At 37.4% G+C, this 20719-nt stretch overlaps 1 protein-coding gene across 5 annotated transcripts in view; it reads left to right on the top strand.

Annotated features, from left to right (window-relative positions):
* Positions 1–14968: 14968 nt before the first annotated feature.
* Positions 14969–20719, top strand: part of LOC138711952 (uncharacterized) — a 67977-nt gene continuing 62226 nt past the window's right edge. For 4 of the 5 annotated variants that reach the window (XM_069843258.1, XM_069843257.1, XM_069843259.1 and 1 more), the window contains exon 1: positions 15035–15193. In XM_069843258.1, coding sequence (XP_069699359.1) covers positions 15075–15193 — 119 coding nt within the window. In that variant the 5' untranslated portion in view covers positions 15035–15074. The other variant, XM_069843261.1, reaches the window with a different exon arrangement.

Genomic DNA, 20719 nt, shown 5'->3' with positions numbered 1-20719 from the left:
GTCCGCTATTTTCACGACCGCAAGATGCACACAATGTGCAAGATTAAGTTAATGTTCTCACTCGGTTATTGAAATATATTTCAGGAAGCCCATCCTACGGATATGATGAATTATGTAAATAGAAATACGCCCAATTCATAAAGACGACGAAGATTATTGACTGACAGTTGCAGGATTAATATCTTTGATTATTTGATGTTATACCACAAGAATGCAGGTAATTACGTTTTACTATTTATATTTGTCTTTATCCTTGTTACTCTTAGGCTCATGTTTGGTTGTTATTATGTTGTATAGTAATAAATCTTGGTTTGTTTTACGATTGCGTTCTATCAGCATTGCTTTCCGTCCGCTATCGTCACGGCCCCAAGATGGCGGCGAGCGATCGCTTCAATTTGGGTCCAGTCCTATCTTCTGCGTAGCCGGCAGTGTGGGGACTTGACCGAATCGTGTCAGCGACGAAGAGGACTTCTCAGAGGATGCAGAGGCTAAACCTCACTTTCCCACTAAAAAGGAGTTAAACGATTTAATCAGGGTCTTAGGATTAATAAAAGCCTGTGCAGAATTTTTAACATCAAGATTAAAAGTAGTGGAACATTTTGGACTAGAGCTGCAAGGTATCCGGATAAGAGGAAGTGTCATCAAACGTTCTCGCAATACTTCACTCTCGCTGACAAACTGTGTTATTGCCATAATGTGGGGGACCCGTTAAAGGAATAGGGTTTCCCTATGATCCAAAGGACTGGCAGCTCTTCATTCACATTTCGTGCAAGAGTCTGAAGGCTGTCCTCCTCCACAATGGCAACAAGTGTCCCTCAATTCCAATTGCTCATTCAGCCCATCTTAAATAAGATTACTCCAATGTCCAGCAGCTTCTGCAGATGGTTAACTATGCAGAACAACAGTGGAATGTAATTAGTGACTTAAACATGATTGCGTCTTTGATGGAACAACAAGGTGAATGCACAAAATATCCCTGTTTTCTCTGCCTGTAGGCTAGAAGGGATATAGCCAGGCATTTTCAACCAGTGAATGGCCATTGAAGACGGAGTTTGTGGTTGGTGAGAAAAACAGGTGGGAAAACTCTGTGAAGGAAAACAAGATTCTGATGCCTCCGTTCCACATTAAGATTGGCCTCATCAAGATATTTGTAAAAGCACTAGATACAAAATCAGATGTCTTCAAGTATCTGTCTTCCCCAAACTCTCAGAGGTGAAGGTCAAGGGAGGAATTTTTGTGGGTACCCTGGTGAAGAAATTACTTCACGATGATGAATTCATTGTGAAACTTCTACCTATACAAAGGGGAACCTGGAAAAGATCCCGTGATATAGTGAAAGGTTTCCTGGGTGATCGTAGAGTGGACAATTACAGGGAGGTGGTGCAGGGTCTTCTGAAGAATTACAATGCAATGGGTTGCAGAAAGTCACTCAAGTTACATGTCCTCCAGTCGCATCTAGATGTTTTCAAGTCACACATGGATGCATACTCAGAGGAATAGGGCGAAAGATTCCATCAAGATCTACAACTGTTAGAAAAGAGATAGACTACCAAGTACAGTATAGTGAGCGAATGCTTGGCGACTACATCTGGGGATTGATCAGAGTCTGATGTAAGCTACAAGAGAAAAAGTAGAAAAAAAAAATACATTTTTAGACACTGTGAATATCTTTCCATGATGTGTAAATGTTTTCACCTACAAAAGGGAGAGTAGGAAAAAATACATCTTTGTATGCGTTTTTATGACGTGTAAGCGTTTTAATGTACTTTCATAACTTCTGCACATTTGCTCAGCCCCTGTATAAGTTTTCTGCCTTAATATAGAAAATACTATTATTGTAAACTGACTTATATTGTATAAAAGGAAGATATTTTCTTGAAATTAAGAAAATCGATGCCATATCTCTAAAAACAATTTCACACATGGGAAACTGATGTTTTGTTGTGCTTTGCGACATACTGAATTAGAAAAAGCAAAAAAATTAACAAACAAAATCATTGTTACACAGTGTTATTTCTGTTTGGTTCTTTGATTATTAAAAGTAGAAGTTATTATGTAAAGTAATGTACACATGTATTAATTTAAAGATAATTGCGGGCGTTATTTTGGTTTATTTTCATATTTTTATTTGGATAAACAATTCTAAATTTATCCCTACTTTACTTTAAAGGGATTTCATACTACCAGATGTTCATACAAAGTAGGTTATTATAGCAGCTGTCAATCAGTAGTAAATTTAAGTTCGGGATCTTTGACCGCTGTAAATCAAGAGACCCGTGTTCTTTAGAAAATTCAGGTAGTCGTTTCTAAAGGAACCTCACTTTCTTTGTTCGTTTGGTTCTCTGTTTAGGTGTTTACTATAAAACAGCCTACCATTTCGCACTATTACCATATAAATCACTCTATCTATAATATAAAATACACGAATCTAACTACGTATTCTGCTATCCCGCCAGCGATGTTTGGAAACTTAATGGCGGGCGTGTACCACGTGACTGCAATGACCAATCACAACTGAAGTCTCGTATGGCCACATTATCTTTATACAGACACTGTATCCCCTACAAGCTCACCACACACTCTAGCGGGAAAGAGTGGAAATAGGGGTTTATTGTGGGGGGTGACATCTAGTGGAGGAAAGTGGAAGAAAAAGAGTGAATGCGGAATCTACGAAGCAAAAGAGGAACTTCGTCCTGCCTCCCTCTGTCTCTCCTCTTTCTTTCCAGCCTCTCCTTCTCTGTTCCTTGCTTCATGTCTTTCTTTTTTTTTCTTATGACTTTGCAGAGGGTAGTATTCGATCCGTGTATCTTCCTGACGAAACGCACGCACGCTTTTTGGTCAAGCTTTAGACCTCTCGACTACCGAGGCAAGTTGGTGGTAGAAGGGAAAATGAATCTATTTATGTTTAAGAGAACTGCCATAACGTATTGCAGAAATGCAATGTGTGTCATTGGATATGTCTTAGTACGTATTTGTTTTTGTAATAGCGAGATCTGAATTCCGCATCAGTTTCCAGTCTCGCGTAGAGGGAGATGTAATGTCTCTCGTGTTTCGGTTGTAATGCTTTAGTGAATCTCAGAGTTTCGAGTAACAGGGGAAGTGAAGTGCCATTTGGGAAAGCGAAAAGGGCAAGTTTGAACTTTTGCTTATAATCCAAGTTTTTCGTCCAAAATAACTTTCTTATCCATTTAGGCCACGTGTTAGGAGAGCCTATAACATCTTGCAGTAACGTCCAAGGATTGGTGCAAGGGTTCATATCGGGAGACAATGATGGAATTGTGCGGGGGACAATGACCGAATAGCGTGGGTAGAAAGTGGTGGGCTTGTAAATTTAGCTTGGTAGGGGTTGACTGCGGGAGTGGCATAAGTGTTAACGCGCGCTGGTAGAGCTTCATTGTGTCCGTGTCCAGCTTCGTGTACAGACGGAACCACGTGTTGTGATGAGGCGTACCGATGACGTGTACTTCTTCCTCAATTTGTGCAGGGAGAATTTGAAGGCGGATACGATAAAGTACTGTGAGGAGCATGAACTACTTGCTAGTCATTACGAGTGTCCGACCTGTGGAAAAAAATATGAAATTAGCGCCGAAAAGCGATGCTACTGATGGTGTACATTGGCATTGTTTTGGGCAGGGTATTGAAGTTGCACAAACCATATTGCATGTGGTTTTTGTCTAATGCGTTCTAATTTGGTTGTATTGTGTTGTGTTAGTACATGTGGTTATTGTCTAATGCGCCCTAATTTGGTTGTATTGTGCTTAGTTTGAGGAAAAAACGTATTGTGTTGTAAAATATGAAATACCTGCGAGGCGGTAGGCAGTGATCCACCGAAGCGGGACAGATGGTACAGAGAGACAGTAGAGAGAGAGAGAGAGAGAGAGAGAGAGAGAGAGAGAGAGAGAGCAGTCGAGCAAAGTGCCGAGCGGTGCCGAGGGGCGAGGGTGGGGATAACTTCCCTACTGGCGTTCGCTGTTTTACGATTTATCCCAATATTCTTTTGAGAATATTAACTCCATATGTAGATTAAATTATTGGGGATCATCAGTGTGGTTTTAGGCGTAATAGATCAACTATTGATCAGATATTTTCTATTCGACAGATAATGGAGAAAAAATGGGAGTATAAGGATTCAGTGCATCACTTATTCATAGATTTCAAAAATGCATATGACTCGGTTAAGAGAGAAGTTTTATATGATATACTTATTGAATTTGTTATTCCCAAGAAACTAGTTCGATTAATTAAAATGTGTCTCAGTGAAACGTACAACAGAGTCCGTATAGGTCAATTTCTATCAGATGCGTTTTCAATTCACTGTGGGCTAAAGCAAGGAGATGCACTATCACCTTTACTTTTTAACTTTGCTCTAGAGTATGCCATTAGGAAAGTCCAGGATAACAGAGAGGGTTTGGAATTGAACGGGTTACATCAGCTGCTTGTCTATGAGTATGACGTGAATATATTAGAAGAAAATCCAGAAACGATTAGGGAAAACACGAAAATTTTACTTGAAGCAAGTAAAGAGATTGGTTTTCAAGTAAATCCCGAAAAGACAAAGTATATGATTGTGTCTCGTGACGAGAATATTGTACGAAATGGAAATTTATCTTTTGAAGAGGTGGAAAAATTCAAATACCTGGGAGCAACAGTAACGAATATAAATGATACTCGTAGGAAATTAAACATAGAATAAATATGGGAAATGCAAGTTATTATTCGGTTGAGAAGCTTTTATCATCCAGTCTGCTGTCAAAAAATCTGTAAGTTAGAATTTATGAAACAGTTATATTACCGGTTGTTCTTTATGGTTGTGAAACTTGGACTCTCACTTTGAGAGAGGAACATAGGTTAAGGGTGTTTGAGAATAAGGTGCTTAGGAAAATATTTGGAGCTAAGATGAAGTTACAGGGGAATGGAGAAAGTTACACAACACAGAACTGCACGCATTGTATTCTTCACCTGACATAATTAGGAACATTAAATCCAGACGTTTGAGATGGACAGGGCATGTAGCACCTTTGGTCGAATCCAGAAATGCATATAGAGTGTTAGTTGGGAGGCCGGAGGGAAAAAGACCTTTGGGGAGGCCGAGACGTAGATGGGAAGATAAAATTAAAATGGATTTGAGGGAGGTTGGATATGATGATAGAGACTGGATTAATCTTGCTCAGGATAGGGATCAATGGCGGGCTTATGTGATGGCGGCAATGAATCTCCGGGTTCCTTAAAAGCCTGTAAGTAAGTAAGTAAGTAAGTAATTAAGTAATTAAGTAAGTAAGTAGGTAAGTAAGTGAGTTTAATTTTTAGGCTGTTATCTATAGTGCTCTAAAATCTGATCAAGTGTACAATAGTGTTAAAAAAAATCGGACCGACCCTTGTAGCTGATTTCAGAGCCTTGATGACTCAAGAGCACGATAGACTGGTAACTAAGACTTTCGTGGTTCGAATCCTGCCTGGAAAGGAAACTTTATTTTATTCCTTATGCAAATTTATTCCCAATACTTTTAGATTCCTGGTAAAATTCATGTTCTGGGAATAATACGTTAATTAAGTAGTAAAATATCGCTGCAATGGAAAAGTATTGGGAATAAATTTGAATAAGGAACAAAAAAAAAAAAAAAGTTTCCTTCCCCGGCAGGATTCGAACCACGAAAGTCTTAGATACCATTCTATCGTGCTTTGGAGTGAACAAGGCTCTAAAATCAGCTACAAGAGTCGGTCCGGTTTTTTTTGCCACTACTGTACATTCCTAGAAAAATATTTTAAACGAGCCATTACAAGTAACATCAAAAAGTTTATCTTGTCCGCCTTAGCCAAAGTTTTTAATTATACCACGTCATACTCGAAAAGATTTCTTATCCATGAGTTTTCAGAATCTGATGGAGGGAAGTAATCTCTGAAGCTAGTCGTTAAATAATTCAGATACTCAACGATGACATGTTGAACTTCTTGTGGCAGTTCACTAATGGACTCCATAAATGGCTCAATGTTGGGAAGGTGCTGAGACTACCACCTTGAGCTCGGCTTGCTCACAGCCGTATTTTTATAATTGGTGCCTCAATCCTGTCTCCAGCGTCAAAAATATTCATTCCACTACCTTGAAGAGTCATATTGAGTGTGTTTAAGTACGCAAAAACATCTGCTAAGTAAGCTTCCATAGACAATCAACTGATCACCTGGAAATTTAGTATTGCTCGGAAATAGTCGTACTTCGTCACCTTTGCATACAGAGTGCATTGGATATCCAGAGGAAAACTTTTCAACGATTCTTTGCAAAATTGAGTGGGTTATAAATTATGAGATATAAATAATGTCACGGACCACTTAAATTTCTACAACGGACCCCCAGAAGTCCGCGGACCACCAATTAGGAAACACTGCCGTACAGAATTACTGGAAGCTTGTGGCAGAGAGACTTCACCATATCGTACCGTGGCAATGTGAACACATGCATTTCACTACATGAAGGAAGATATTCATAAAAAACGTGGAGCTGGCAGACAGCAATCGGCAAGTGATGATGTGGATGTGAACGCTGCAAGAGCACTGCTGGAAGAACACCGTTGTTGGACTTGTATTGAAGTAGCAAGGTAAGTTGGAATTGGTACTGGTACGATCCTTCACATACTTAAGAAGAAATTAAAGATGAGAAAAATCTGTTCTCGGTGGGGTCCACACAATCTTGAAGAGGAAAATATGTGGCAGAGAATGGAAACAGAAAGATTGCACTTAGAACACTATGGAAGTGAAGGCGAGCGTTTCCTTCCAAGTATCATAACTTTAGATGAAACTTGGGTTCTAAGCTACCAACCAAAATTGAAGAGACAATCAAATGAGTGGCGGGACAAAAATTCCCCACAGCTAAAAGAGTATCGGCAAGAACAGGATCCACTTAGTCATGTTCATTGTTGCTTATGATTTTGACGATGTCCTTGTCACTCATTCAGTTCCTGCAGGAAATCATGTGAATGGTGCTTATTACAGTTACTTCTGCAACACCATTTACGACTAGCTGTGCGCCGTAAAGGTCCAAATCTCCTGAATTCTCATCCGTTTTGTTACATGATGGTGATAGTGCCTGCTCTCACATAGCTACCCCTGTAGTTATTTTACTTCGCAGATGGAACTGGGAAATTCTGGAGCATTCTCCATATGAGCCCATGTGATTTTGATCTTTTCGCGAAAATGAAATTACCACTTAGAGGAGTTCGCTTTAGAACCAGACAGGCAATTACAGTATAGCAGCAGTAGAGCAGTCTGTTCGAAGATTAGTAGGTACAAGAAGACGCTGTGAATGACATCCGTCGTCTCCCTGAGGTGTGGAGGCGGGTTCTTCATGTTGGAGATTACTTCTGAGCACTGCAACAATGTGACTGTTCCAAAAATGTTTTCTTTGTTGTTAATTCAAATGTTGTCAGTAACTATTGAATGAACCAGGAAGTAGAAATGTCAGAAGAAAGTAAAATAGGGAGAGAAATGCGACAAGGATGCCATTTATCACCTATCCTGTTCAACATTTACTTGGAGGATTTAGTGAAGAACTGTTTTCGAAACTTATGAGGGATAATAGTAGGAGGAAGAAGAATGAAGTGCATAAGGTTTGTTGATATGGCGTTGTTAGCATAAGAGACGACAATAATAAGGTCTGTGATTCTGGAGGTAAATGACAGCTGTGAGCAGTATGGGATGAAGATAAATGCAAGCAAGACGAATACCATGGTTATCGGAAGAAAAATAAAGAAGGTAAACGTGCGAATTCTAAATGAGGCAGTAGAACAAGTGGACAGCTTCAAATACTTGTTGTATACTATAAACAGCAACATGAGCTGCTGCCAGGGAGTCAAAAGAAGGATGACAATGGCAAAGGAAGCTTTTAATAGAAAAGGAGCATCTTCTGCGGACCTCTGGGGGAAAAAAAACATCTAAGGAAGAGATTAGTGAAGTGCTTTGTGTGGAGTGTGACATTGTAGGGGCAGAAACATGGGCATTACGACGAAGTGAAGAGAAACGAATAGAAGCATTTGAAATGTGGATATGGAGAAGAATCGAGCGTGTGAAATGGATAGACAGAATAAGAGATGAAGCTATGTTGGAAGGAGTGAGTGAAGAAAGAATGATACAGAAACTGATCAGGAAGAGGAAAAGGATTTTATTGGGTCACTGGCTGAGAAGAAAATGTCTACTGGAGGATGCACTGAAATAGTAAACGGAGAAGAAGATATGAGATTTTAGACGACATTAAAATATATGGATCATATGCGAAGAATAAGAGGAATGCAGAAAATAGGAAAGATTTGGAGAATGCAGTGTTTGCAGTTAAAGACCTGTCCTTGGGCAGAAAACTAGATATGAAAACATTTTTGTGCGACTAATAACATTTATGGAGCACTGTACATTTTGTATGTATCATTCTACATTCACGAAAAATTCGCAGTCTCCTGAGCTATATGCACTTATGAACGTCGGAACTTGAATTTGGGTATCTACCGCATGAGCCAGGAACATTTACACCTATGTGAAAGGCAAGTATATTATAGGTGTTAAACTTTAGTAAATATTACTGATAATACTTTTGTTGAAACAACGGAATGATTTTAAAATTACAGTAGTTATTTTGTAAACAGAGATCTCAAATAATCCTCGAAAGAATGATCGATCATTTTTTGATTAATTGTACAGGGACATCATTTTATTTTTACTAACATTTTTAATATTAACCTGTCTATACCTTTAGATTAATGGTTGAGAACCGGAAACACCGTTTGCTACCCCCTTCCACGACTGGAGTTCGATGATACTGGCGTAAAATACAAACAAATTACTTTACTAGATATAGGAGGGAAGAAAAGTAGTTCATCCATTTACGTAAACTAGGAAATATCGCAATTTTGAGTTTGATAAATTTTCATTAGGTTTTTGTTTAATCAAAATACAGTATTAACAGTACAGTATTAACAATAAGTGTTTTTACTCACGTCCATGCGGACGTATTCATTATGCAGTGTATATTATACTCTCTACAGCACATTAGCGTACAATATGGAGAATGAAGTTAAATTGAAAAATAATCATAATATGGATATTTAAACACATTTTTTAAAATAGTGGCCGTTCATTTCGATAGAGGCTTCAGTTCTTTTGTGCATATTATCACACTATAGACTATTGCATCTAATTCCAATTACCAGTTTCGTCCTTCGTACTAGTAACTCATGTTGAAATAATTCTGTACCTACTCTATAAAAGAGTACCCTACGTACTGTAAATTCAAGCTTCACTTCTGCCCTACTCGCACAGATAAAATTACTCAGACATGCTATCTATTGTCCGTCCAAGTGCTTATGTCGCAAGATCGTAGAAAGGGGGGACATCACGTGACAGTTAATTACTTAACGAGGCCCTTTTATTTAAGTTATTTTAAGCAGTTGTTTAATATTACGTAGACGTCCAATTCCTAACAGAAATTAATGTTTTCAGAAAAGGGCTGTGACAGCCCAGTCACAAGCCTTTACAAAGAGGCGAGCAGAAGCGGGCGGGGGAAATCAGGATGCGACGTAGGCAAACGGACAGTACCTGTGCGAGAATATGATTCAATATTGAAAGCTCTTTGGTCACTGGAAAACGCGAACATATTTCTGGAACGTACTATACTCACTAACTCAGTACTGTTTACTATATGCGGTCTTGGTTCTGTGTGTGGAACAGTTGGAACTTCATTAGTAGAAGGGGCGAGCGTGAAGTACATTAAAAAACTCAGGTACAATAAAAATTGAAGTATAAATAAAATGATGTCCCTGTACCTAGCAAGATATTTCGCTTCAGGAATACTTATCAACAAGAAAGAAAGATATAAGTTTTTTATTATACTACTAATAAACCACTTTCAAGATTGGGGCTCTTAGACACGTCTCGTCCTTGTGAAGCAAAATAGACGTCCACAACTAGCGGGGTTCTCTGATTATGTGGTCAACATGGCGCAAGGTGACCATGAAAGTAGGAATGTTAATTAAATTATAAATGCCTTACGACCGTTCGTGGTGTACTTAGTGCTAAGGTTCGCAGCTTTAACGTTGCGTAAAATCCACAGTCATACATAATGTACAGTTTCCCTGGAAAAGGTTGAGACGATTGAATATTCCCAAGTCTCAGATGTAAGACACTGCGCATGAGCGGAGACCAGAGCACTGATACTCAAGATAACGAATATAGAGTTACTTAAATTCAGGCTATTTGGTTTATTACTAGCATCGTTCCGAAGTTCACTTCAAAAACTGCAAAAAAAATATGACGTAAATAATAGATAAATATATACATGAATCGTGTAGTTAAATCGACAATGGACCTTCATGACTAGATTGACACTCCGTACAGAAAGAAAAGCTTTAGTGTCGTTTCAATAGCTCACACGCTAAGACTTCTGCGTGTTGTGTAGAAGAGTGCGAGTTCGATTCTAAGTCTACACAACGATTTTTTTTGTCTATATAACGTTGAAATAGAGTTTTACAAAGTTCTGAGATTAAGTGTTAATGATCGCAAAGATACAAAATTACAAATTATAATATTATAAACATTACTCTAATGAATGCATTTACACCATATATATATAATTATAAACTAACAATTAGAATTAAATTTAAAAAAATATTCCCAAGCCTCACAGACAAACTTTACCAAAGGTTTAGAGTTCCTAGGCCTATGCCATTTGTTGAGTAATTATTGCAATATTTTATTAGTAGCTTTCTCATATGAAGAGTCCACTGCAAGAATGATGGATGTCATTTGGAATATATTTTGCAGGAGAAGTAATTGAAAGTTTGAAATGCTTAGCGCTCAAAGCTTAAGTGTGATTTTCCGATCATTACTGCACAATGACTATCAGTGTTAATGTCATATAACTCTCTATGTACATTCTATATGTCTTAAGCTATGCATTGACAGTCTTGGTTCATTTTCGATAAGAAAGTGACATCCATCATTCTTGCAGTGGACTCTTCATATGTGTAAGAAATACACTCGCACAAAACAATTTTTGTTAAAAGTTTGGCTTTGGACTATTTCATTCTCACCCCTTCAGTTGATTTTAACTATTTTATCTGCGTGTTTGCAATAGTGTTTAATTTAATATGCATTCAATTTTATTCATGTTGTGATTGAATGGAAAAGCATTGCAGTAATTGACTAATTAGGTATATTAATACTAATTATTAAATGCATCTGTTAAATATCGAATTGCAGTATCTTTTGCAAAATCTTGAATGTTTGTCAATAATATTTATGTACTATGTATTATAACACGTTAAAAAAAGCAGGGGACGTTTCGGTTATACAGTGGAACTGACACCCTACTGTACTCATATGAGCTACCGAGACAAGACAGTGACATTAGCAGCTGTTCAGAATTTAGATCCTACAGCAGGCATTTGCGATTCGGTACAGAGTAGCAATTATATTTTGTGACCCGAGCTATATTGTGAAATCGTGGCCTTAAGTGGCACGATTCTTCGTGATCCTTCTTCTGGTCCTTGTCCTTGTTGTGGTTTTTGTGACAATTCTTGTTGTATTTGTCGTGGTTTTGGTCCTTATCGTGGTTCTTTCGTATTTCTAGTCGTGAACCATATCGTAGTAGTTATTGTAATCCTTGTCGTGGTGCTTTCCGTTGTCCATGTGTCGTCATCATTATCGTAGTCCTTGTCGTTTTTCTCGTTACTCTTATCGTCATCTAGTTGCCTTTGTTGTAGTCCTAATCATGGTCCTTGTTGTCTTTGTCATGGTCATAATCGTGGCCTTGGTGCTTGTCGAAATGCTTGTCATGGTCCTTGTTGTTTCCATGTCGTAGTCGTGACTGTTATCCGTATCCGTATCGTGGTCCTATAATGGTCGTTGTTTCTTTGTCCTAATACTTGTCGTGGTCATTACTGTTGTCCAAGCCATGGTGTCTTATTGCGATCATTGTCGTGGTGCATGTCATGGTCCATATCATATTTATCGTGATCCTTGTCCTTACCGAGGTCGTTATAGTGGTTCTTGATGTCTTTGCCATGATCTTTATCGTTGTCTTTGTTGTCTCTGTTGTGGTTATTCTCTGCTTTGTTGGGGTCCTTATCACAGTGTTTGTTTCCATTGTAATGGCCATTTTCGATCTTGTTTTTGTCATGGTCCCTATCGTGGCCTTGGTGCTTATCATGGTCCATGTCGTAATTCCTATAGTTGTCTCTGTCTTTGTCCATTTCGCTTTCTTATATTGGTCCTAATTGTCTCTAGCATGGTCCGTACCGTGATAATTGTTGCCTTTGTCATATTTTTTTTATCTTGAATATTGTTGTCTTTGTCGTGGTCCTAGTTGTCATTGTAATGACCCTTATCGTTGTTTCTGTTTTTGTCATGGTTCTTATCGTGGTCCATGTTGCGATTATTACCGTGGTTCTTGTCTTCGTCCATGTGATGCTTCTTACATTGGTCCTTGTTGTCTCTGGTATAGTTTTATCGTGATCATCATTATTTTTGTCATGTTTTTTTATCATGATCATTGTTGCCTTTGTCGTGATCTTTGTTGTCATTGTAACAGCTATTATCTTACTCCTTGTCTTTGTCATGGTCTTGGTTCTTATCGTAGTCCTTGTCGTGATCCTTACCGTAGCCAGTGCCGCGGTCCTTAAAGTTGTTCATGTCATGGTTCTTATCATCCTGAACCTTGTGGTGCGTGTCGTGGACCATGTCGTGATTCTTATCGTAGTCCTCGTCCTTATCCTTATCGTGATTCTTATAGTGGTCCGTATTCTCCTTCGCATAGTTCTTATTGCTGTCTTGGTCTTTATGAACCTTATCGTAGTGTTTGTCATGGTCTTTATCGTGACACTTATCATAGTGTTTGTCGTGATCCATGGCGTTATTCTTATCGTGGTCCTTGTCTTTGTCTTGTTATTGTCATGGGTCTTAACATCGTCCTTGCCTTTGACGAAGTCCTTATGGTGATTATTCCGTGGTCCATGTCATGGTCCTTATCGTGATCGTTGACGTAGATCTTGTAATGATCCTTGTTGTCTTTGCCACGGTCTCCTTATCGTGGTCACTGTTGTCTTTGTCATGTTTCTTATCGTAATCCTTATCGTGGTATTTATTGTCTTTGTTATGATTCTTATCATGGTCTTGGTCCTTATCGTGGTTCATGTCGTGACTTATGATGAACCTTGTCCTTATCGTGGTCTAATTCGTAATTATTATCGTGGCCCTTGTCTTTATGCGTATCTCATTTCTTATATTCGTTCTTGTTTTCCTTGTCATGGTTCTTATGGTGATCCTTATTATTTTGTCGTGGCCCTTGTTGCCTTTGACATGTCCCTTATCGTGAGCTATGTTGTCTTTATTGTGGTCTTTGTTGGCATTGTAATAGTCCTTATCGTCCTCCTTGCTGCTTTTGTCATGGTCCTTAATAAATATTTGTTGTCTTTGTCATAGTCCTCATCTTGGTAAATTTTGAAGTCCTTATCGTGATCCATGTCGCGATATTTATCGTAATCCTTGTCGTTGTGTTTGTCGTGTTTCTTGTTGTAGTATATTATCATGGTCCTGATTTTGGTCCTTATCGCGGTCCTTGTTGTCTTTCTAATAGTCCTTTTCGTGATCGTAGTCCTTTTAATCCTTATGGTGGTCTATGTCGTGGCATAATCCTTGTTGTGGTGTTTGTCCCTTTCTTGTATGTAACCATGGTCCTGATCTTTGTTCTTGTCGTGGTCCTTGTCTTTGTCGTGGTCCTTACAATGTTCCTTGCTGTATTTGCCATATGTCTACATTTGTCATTTCAAAATTAATATTGTTTCTGCACTCTGGTGAATGACTTTCGTGTTACACGGTATATTTCAATCTTTCATTAAGGGTAAATGATCAAGGAGGTAAAAAGAGACCTACATCAGAAATGCACAGACAACTGATAATATTTTGCACTGGCGTACACTTTGGAGTAGGATGAAAATAGGCCTACGCATGCACGACCAGATGTCTTCCTGGCTACTTCGATATCGAGTGAACCGCGCTGTAGAACTTTAACTTTCGACGACCAAGAGTCGTCTCATTTTTTTAAGGGGACCTGTACGTGTTACTGAATGTGATCGCTTGCGTTGCCTCAAGTACAGCGATCTGATGACATTCCATGGAGTTCTTTGTTTGTCCGTATGTCGTCAGGTAAAAGAACAGACCACACAGTACGGTTAAAATCTCTGATGATTGAGAAAACCCTCGATATACTGTACATTAATGACAAAAAAAAAAAAAACCGGACCGACCCTTGTAGCTGATTTCAGAGCCTTGTTTACTCCAGAGCGTCGGTGCATATTCCTTGGACCCGAAACCACCTGTGCAGTTGAACAACAGCCACGCAGCTGGTTACTGTTTTCGTCTTCATTGAATGGCTCAGGTGCTTGGGACGCACCGTTATCGCCAAAACATGAATGTTACGAGCTTATTTTCTTATGGCTTTCGAAATGGGCCACGTCAGTAGTCGAAACTACAACAATTTCAATAGATTACTCGCTATCTTGTGAATGCGGGTGTGGCATGCGCAGTGGCTCATTTCAGGGACTTTGATTATCCCGTCGGTCCGGTTTTTTCCCCCACTACCGTACATACATACATATACACATACATACATTGTACATGCATGCATACATACATACATACATACATACATACATACATACATACGCTACATATGACAGTGGCATGGTGACAAAGAATATTTATCTCATATAAAAAATTCATGCACAAAAAATCGTCACAATTGAACATACATTATCTTGAACATAAACTTATCTTGAACGATTATAAAGACACTTGGAATCTTATCTAATGTTATTTGTAATTTAAAAATAGAATAAATGTTTTTCCTTTCCTACTGGACAGAGGTTGATGATCGGACTGATAAACATGTAAGATATCAACCTGAAGAGCGCATCGATATTGCGACGTAGTTGCAACAGTGTCTTATCTACTACACTGAACTTATTTGAGAGCATGTATTGAAGAGTGTGATCCAGTACGTGGCAGATGGCTTCCGTTGTAACTTGCATCCAATTGTTAACATGTCGTTATTATCGTATTTTATGTCCTTCCTTTCACTTTCAGGAGATTGCTCTTATGATTCAGTTATTTCGGAAAGTGTAGAAGAACTGAATACTTTTCTGCCCAAGGAATGTTGCAGGTAAGATAAAGTATCACTCTCTTTATCTCTCTTATTTTTGTGATTCGTAAGCCTCTAGTAGTCGACATAAATTGTACGAATACCTCATTTCTAGAACGTTTAACATATGAAAGGGTTAGAATGATATAGCCCTAAGCCACACAAACAAAATTTGTCAGGAGAGCGGTATTGAAAGTTTAAAGTCCAGTGGTATTAAGTGTGGTATGAAAATTCTACAGCCTGTACTTAACGTCATTTTTTTAGTAAATGTTACAATATTTTAACAGTAGCTTCTCACGAACATATTAAATTGATCTCACGTTTCTATAATAAGAAAGAAAAATTAGTAAAACGGATTACAATGCGTAGGGGGCCACTATTTCGTGCTGTTATCTTACATTTCCTCTGAGTCTTCAGTAACATTCTAGTAAAAATTAAAGCTTCGCCTATATACATATATTTTAAGTCTAAATCAGTTTACTCTTTTTGATTATAATCAAAATACTCGTAAGAGCGCCGACTTTCGGTTTTTGGGCACGGAGGCAAGGACATTAAAATGTTCAAAATACATACTTACTTTATAGTCTGTAGAGCAGAGGTTCCCAACCTCTTTAAAATAGTGAGCACCACCCAATGTAATATCAAGTACGCGAGCACCATCAATTTGTACAGATTTAGTAAATAAATACACAATTGTTTAATACACTCACCTAGGTTAATGAGATCCTTGAACTGAAATATAATTATTTTATAATTAGAATAAGGTAGGTGTCTCTGATATGGCCATGCTAAGGTTTGATAATTTTTCTAGGAGCCATTTTGAAAAAAAATGTAAACCATTTTTTTCTTACTCGTTCTCAGTCAATGGACTTTCTTAAAACAATTTCCTTTCCCCCATAAAAATAGCTTTAATTGTCCAAAAAGTCCCAAATTCCAAAAGTCTACCTAGTGGTCATATCAGGAACATGTGGACATGATATGGCCACCTTTGTTCCATGTTCTACAAATCGTGATTGTTTTCAGTTTGATAGCGCAGTTGTACTAAAATTAAATAATTTTGGTGTAAAACGAATAAAAATGACACTTAATAATCTTTTTTATAATTCAAAAGTGTAGTCAAAACAGGTTTTTTCATAAAAATTAAGTTGTTTTTCTTAAAATACAAAACTTTTGCGTAATCCCAGCTATAAGGCATGTAAATTTGTCAAGTGAAAAAATAAAAGTGAAATGAACTTAATATGGCCACGTTGCATTTGATATGGCCATATCAGGAGCAGGTAAGCTTTCACGAAAATCGTTTGATTATGAACAACTCGTAAAAGATATGTCATCAACGTCAACACCAATCAACAGAACATTAAAAACTGAATGGAATACGATGGTTTTCATGAAACAAGTCTTTGAAAAACATGCAAAAAACAAAGGAGACTTACTAGAGAAAAATAAGAAGAGATCACATGAAAACCGCAAAACAGGTAACTGACGCCATATTGCTCAACCTGACTGGATGGAAAACGATCAAGTGACATACCAGGATTCCCTTTCACTGGATGCTGCTGCAATTTAGCGGATTTTTTGGTTAACTAACACACAATAGGGGGGTGGTCATATCAGGGACATGGTCATAACAGGAGCACCCACCTTACTATTTTTATTAGTCGCTAAGTGTTAAAATATAACAGCTGAAGAGGAACAATATTATTCCGACTCGTACAACAAAGATTCTGAACTGAGCAAAAGAACTCAGGGGCTCGAGCTAGCGAGGAATTTTTCCTCGCAATGACGAGAGCACCAAATGACATTTAAAGAGCACAATGGTGCTCGCGAGCACGAGGTTGAAAACGCCTGCTGTAGAGTTTTCCTATTGTCTATTTAAGCCTATAATACATTAAAGAATAAATTATAATCTTACCCTATTTTAGGTTCGGATAAAGTAGCTGTATCAGGATAAGTCTTTGGTCCATGCGTTTTGTTACAAACATTAACTAGGGCTGTACTGTCCATTCACTGACGTTTTAGCTAGGGGGTGGAGAGCGCTCTTGCTACAGTTAATATTTGTAAACAAAACGCACGGACCAAGGATGCCTACCCTGATACCGCTACTTTATTCGAACCGTACATAATAATATTATGTTAGGTGCTAATTCTTCAGCAACTGACTGGATAATCCGTCCATTTTAAAACTGAATACCATGAGTTTGAGTACATGAATATGTACATTTCTATTTTACAGTACATATTATTTACACGTAAATCTAAACTGACGAGATGAAGTGTTCATGATCCATTTGATCCATCTCCAAAGTGCAAAATGTGTTCATAACTAATAAGGAAGAATAAACGTGATTTGATTCTGGTAATTGATTTGATATTTCTCTTCTTGGTCTAAATTTAATCACCATTGCTTATCAGTGCAAACGTGTTGGGGCGAGTAGTCGATTTCTTAATAAAATTATTTCCAGTTTGTATTAAATTTACTTTATCAGCTTCTTCGTGTTGACAGTTAATTAAAGCTAAATGGTTTAGCCTCTTTTGTGTCATTGTTCTTAAGTAACTATTAAGTCTGCGAAGCATTAAAAAAGAGCGCTCTGTAATGCAAGAGTAGATATGGGGACAGTGAGAATTAAATGTATTAATTTTTTAACTTCACTTAGATGTATCCAAGAATTTGGGTGAGATTTCATCAGATCATCGACATTCAAGAATGCCTTAACATGCAAGTTCTTACTTCTTAAGATGTCATGTATTATGTCCCTAGGAAGTCTCAGTCTTTCACCATCCAAATCGTCTTTGTAGAACTCGACAAATTTTGTAGAGGAAACACTTGTATCACTTAAAAACAATTCTGCTTCTTCAAGTATTAGTTTTGAATCCGAGTTGAACCTTGAGACTAAACCATTTATAACGTAATCAATAATTTCTTTAAAAATCCTGTTATATCGTTCCTTAGGAACGAAATTATGATACCCGTCTGAAGAGGATGGGAAATCTGTGTCATACTCATTTCTTCTAAGCATTTTTCATTTTCTAGGCATTTGCGGTTCATACAGCTCCAACAGCTGACATTCCTCTGTAATCTCATTCCATATTAAATGAAAGGAATCTCTTAAAGACAGAACAGTTTGTTGTAAATCCTCAATAATATCATTTTACGATTTAATACACAGATTTTTGGCTTGCATTATTTTGTTGGCTCCCTCTAAATGACTTAACACCCTACATATAATTTTCAACGTAATAAAAGTGTCAGCTTTTTCCAGAATTTTAAAAAAACCATCTGCTTTAGAACCTTTGCAATTCTTCTTAGTTATGGAAAATTCCAACAAATTCAATCAATTCCTTATAATTTTCTAATATAGTTGAAATAGATTTATATTTCAAAATTCACCATGTTGGACAAAATGGACGCAGGGAAGGACTGTGATCTTCTTGAAATTATTTCAACCACGAAAATATCTTAGGAGATTCACGAATAAAAGTTATCAGTTCTTTAGTTAGCTGTAACGCGTCTCTTGCTTCATTCGCATTTTTCATAAAATCCTGAGATACAAGATTTAATGAATGTGCATTACAATGAACAAATAGTGCGCGTGGTTCAGTATTTCTTATTTTAGCTTGCAATACATTATGCATCCCCGAGACAAAGCATTGACCCCTTAAATCAAGAATAGATAGATTTAATCTTGTCAGCATATCTGTGACAATTTTGAAGAGAGTATCTGCATCAATCTTTTCTGTTGCATAAAATCCCATAAAAATCATCAACTTCAAATGTATGCACAGCATATTAATTGATCTAATCGAAAGTGAAACATGTTCAGAAATGACAATATCACTGGTTTTATCTAACAATATTGGAAAATATTTGTTTCCCTTAACATCATCAAGTATAGAACAATTAATGGCATCGTAAGACAGCATTTAAATAATTTCATTTGTTATATCATGCGATATCCACTATATTTTGTTCTTTGTAACCAGCCTTGTAATTCAGGAACATCCTGTGAAGTAACCTTTAATAACTGATGTAAGTTTGATTCATTGTCGGTTTTTCCTCTTACTGCTAATCCTTGTCGAGCAAGTAAAAGAACAGAGAAAATTATTTTATCAGGAGCCACTCTTGATACTTGCATTTCTTTGTTGTGCAATGGCGCTATTTGAACACTGACATTTGTACATTTTTGTTTTAAATTTTGCACAATGAAAATCAGACTTTTCATGCATAGTGAATCTTTTCGTACATTTTTTCCAATTTTAGAAAACCCCACTTTAGTAAATACAGTTACAAGCCTTTTCCGATTCTGAATCATAATTTTTGCTTATAGAACAGAAAGCTTTATTTTCCGATTCGTCATAGTATATCCAAGTGTATGTTTTCAACCAAGAATGCAAAAACTTACGTCTCTTTGTTGTTATTGTTGTCGTCGTCGTCGATGATGACGACGATGTCGGTGATGACAATGTCAAAGAGCTGGGCGCCGCTGGAGATGAATCAGATGGGGTGAGAGAAGATTTGCACTCGTTTTGATTTCTCTCGAAAATTGAATTTTCTGTACTTTGATTAAATTTGGTCACAAAATGCCACATCGTTAATAAATAATACCATTCTACCACACGGCGACGGCGCACAATATATTGACATCCAATAAGCAAGAATATTCCACAACCGGCAGCAGCAGTCTCTCTCTCTCTCTGTTTAGATTTTCATACACTAACGTTGAATTTGAATCAATGTTGCCAACAATTGTTGCTAAAAAGTCGCTAAATTCAATTTAAAGCAAAAAAAGCATATCTAAAGAAAAGAGTAAGGTTAACGATACCAAAAATGTATCGTAACTTTTAGACATAGCCCTATAATATTCATCCATATCCTCCTCTTCTACTGTAGCTGCTGACGTGGAAGATAAAGATACATATAGCCCGGAAGTGGAACGTAAATACGCATCAGTATTTCCACTTTTCCTCAGAACACTTGAAGGAAATTTGGTATTTGTAACTCATTTTTCCCGAAATCCTCGAGGTGTTCCTGGCGTGAGATATAGCACTAACTGCGTTGATATGAGTTCTGTTGCCTAATTTTGCTTTCACTAAGTTATACTGGCTGGACAGGCGTTCTACCTCAGTACTGAAATAGAAAAGAGGACATACGGCCATAGCGAACATAGCTATTGGAGTTACCCCGGCAGAATATTTGTATTGGTACACCTCAACTCAAAAACTTACTTTGATGAAATACTGTACCATTTAACAACGCCAATAATTTGCCGGAGAGAAGATAATGCAGGAGATTACCCAAGATGTCATGATTTCGTGCAGAGTTGCCCTTATAAGGTTTTTAAATTATACCAGTCTAATACAAAATATTAGATTGTACCAAGGAAAATATTTTCTCTATCATAATATTAAATATGTCAAAATACAAAATTAATATTTCCAAATATACGTCTTATTAAAACAGTTAAAACAATAAAAAAGAATAAAGATCGTTAACTTTGTTGCAAAATTATTAATAAAAGTCCAGAAAAATCGTTGGCCGCTATTTCGTAA

Source organism: Periplaneta americana, chromosome 13, assembly GCF_040183065.1.
Source record: "Periplaneta americana isolate PAMFEO1 chromosome 13, P.americana_PAMFEO1_priV1, whole genome shotgun sequence".
Classification (NCBI taxonomy): Eukaryota; Metazoa; Arthropoda; class Insecta; order Blattodea; family Blattidae; genus Periplaneta; species Periplaneta americana.
This window is presented reverse-complemented; position numbering and strand designations above follow the sequence as displayed.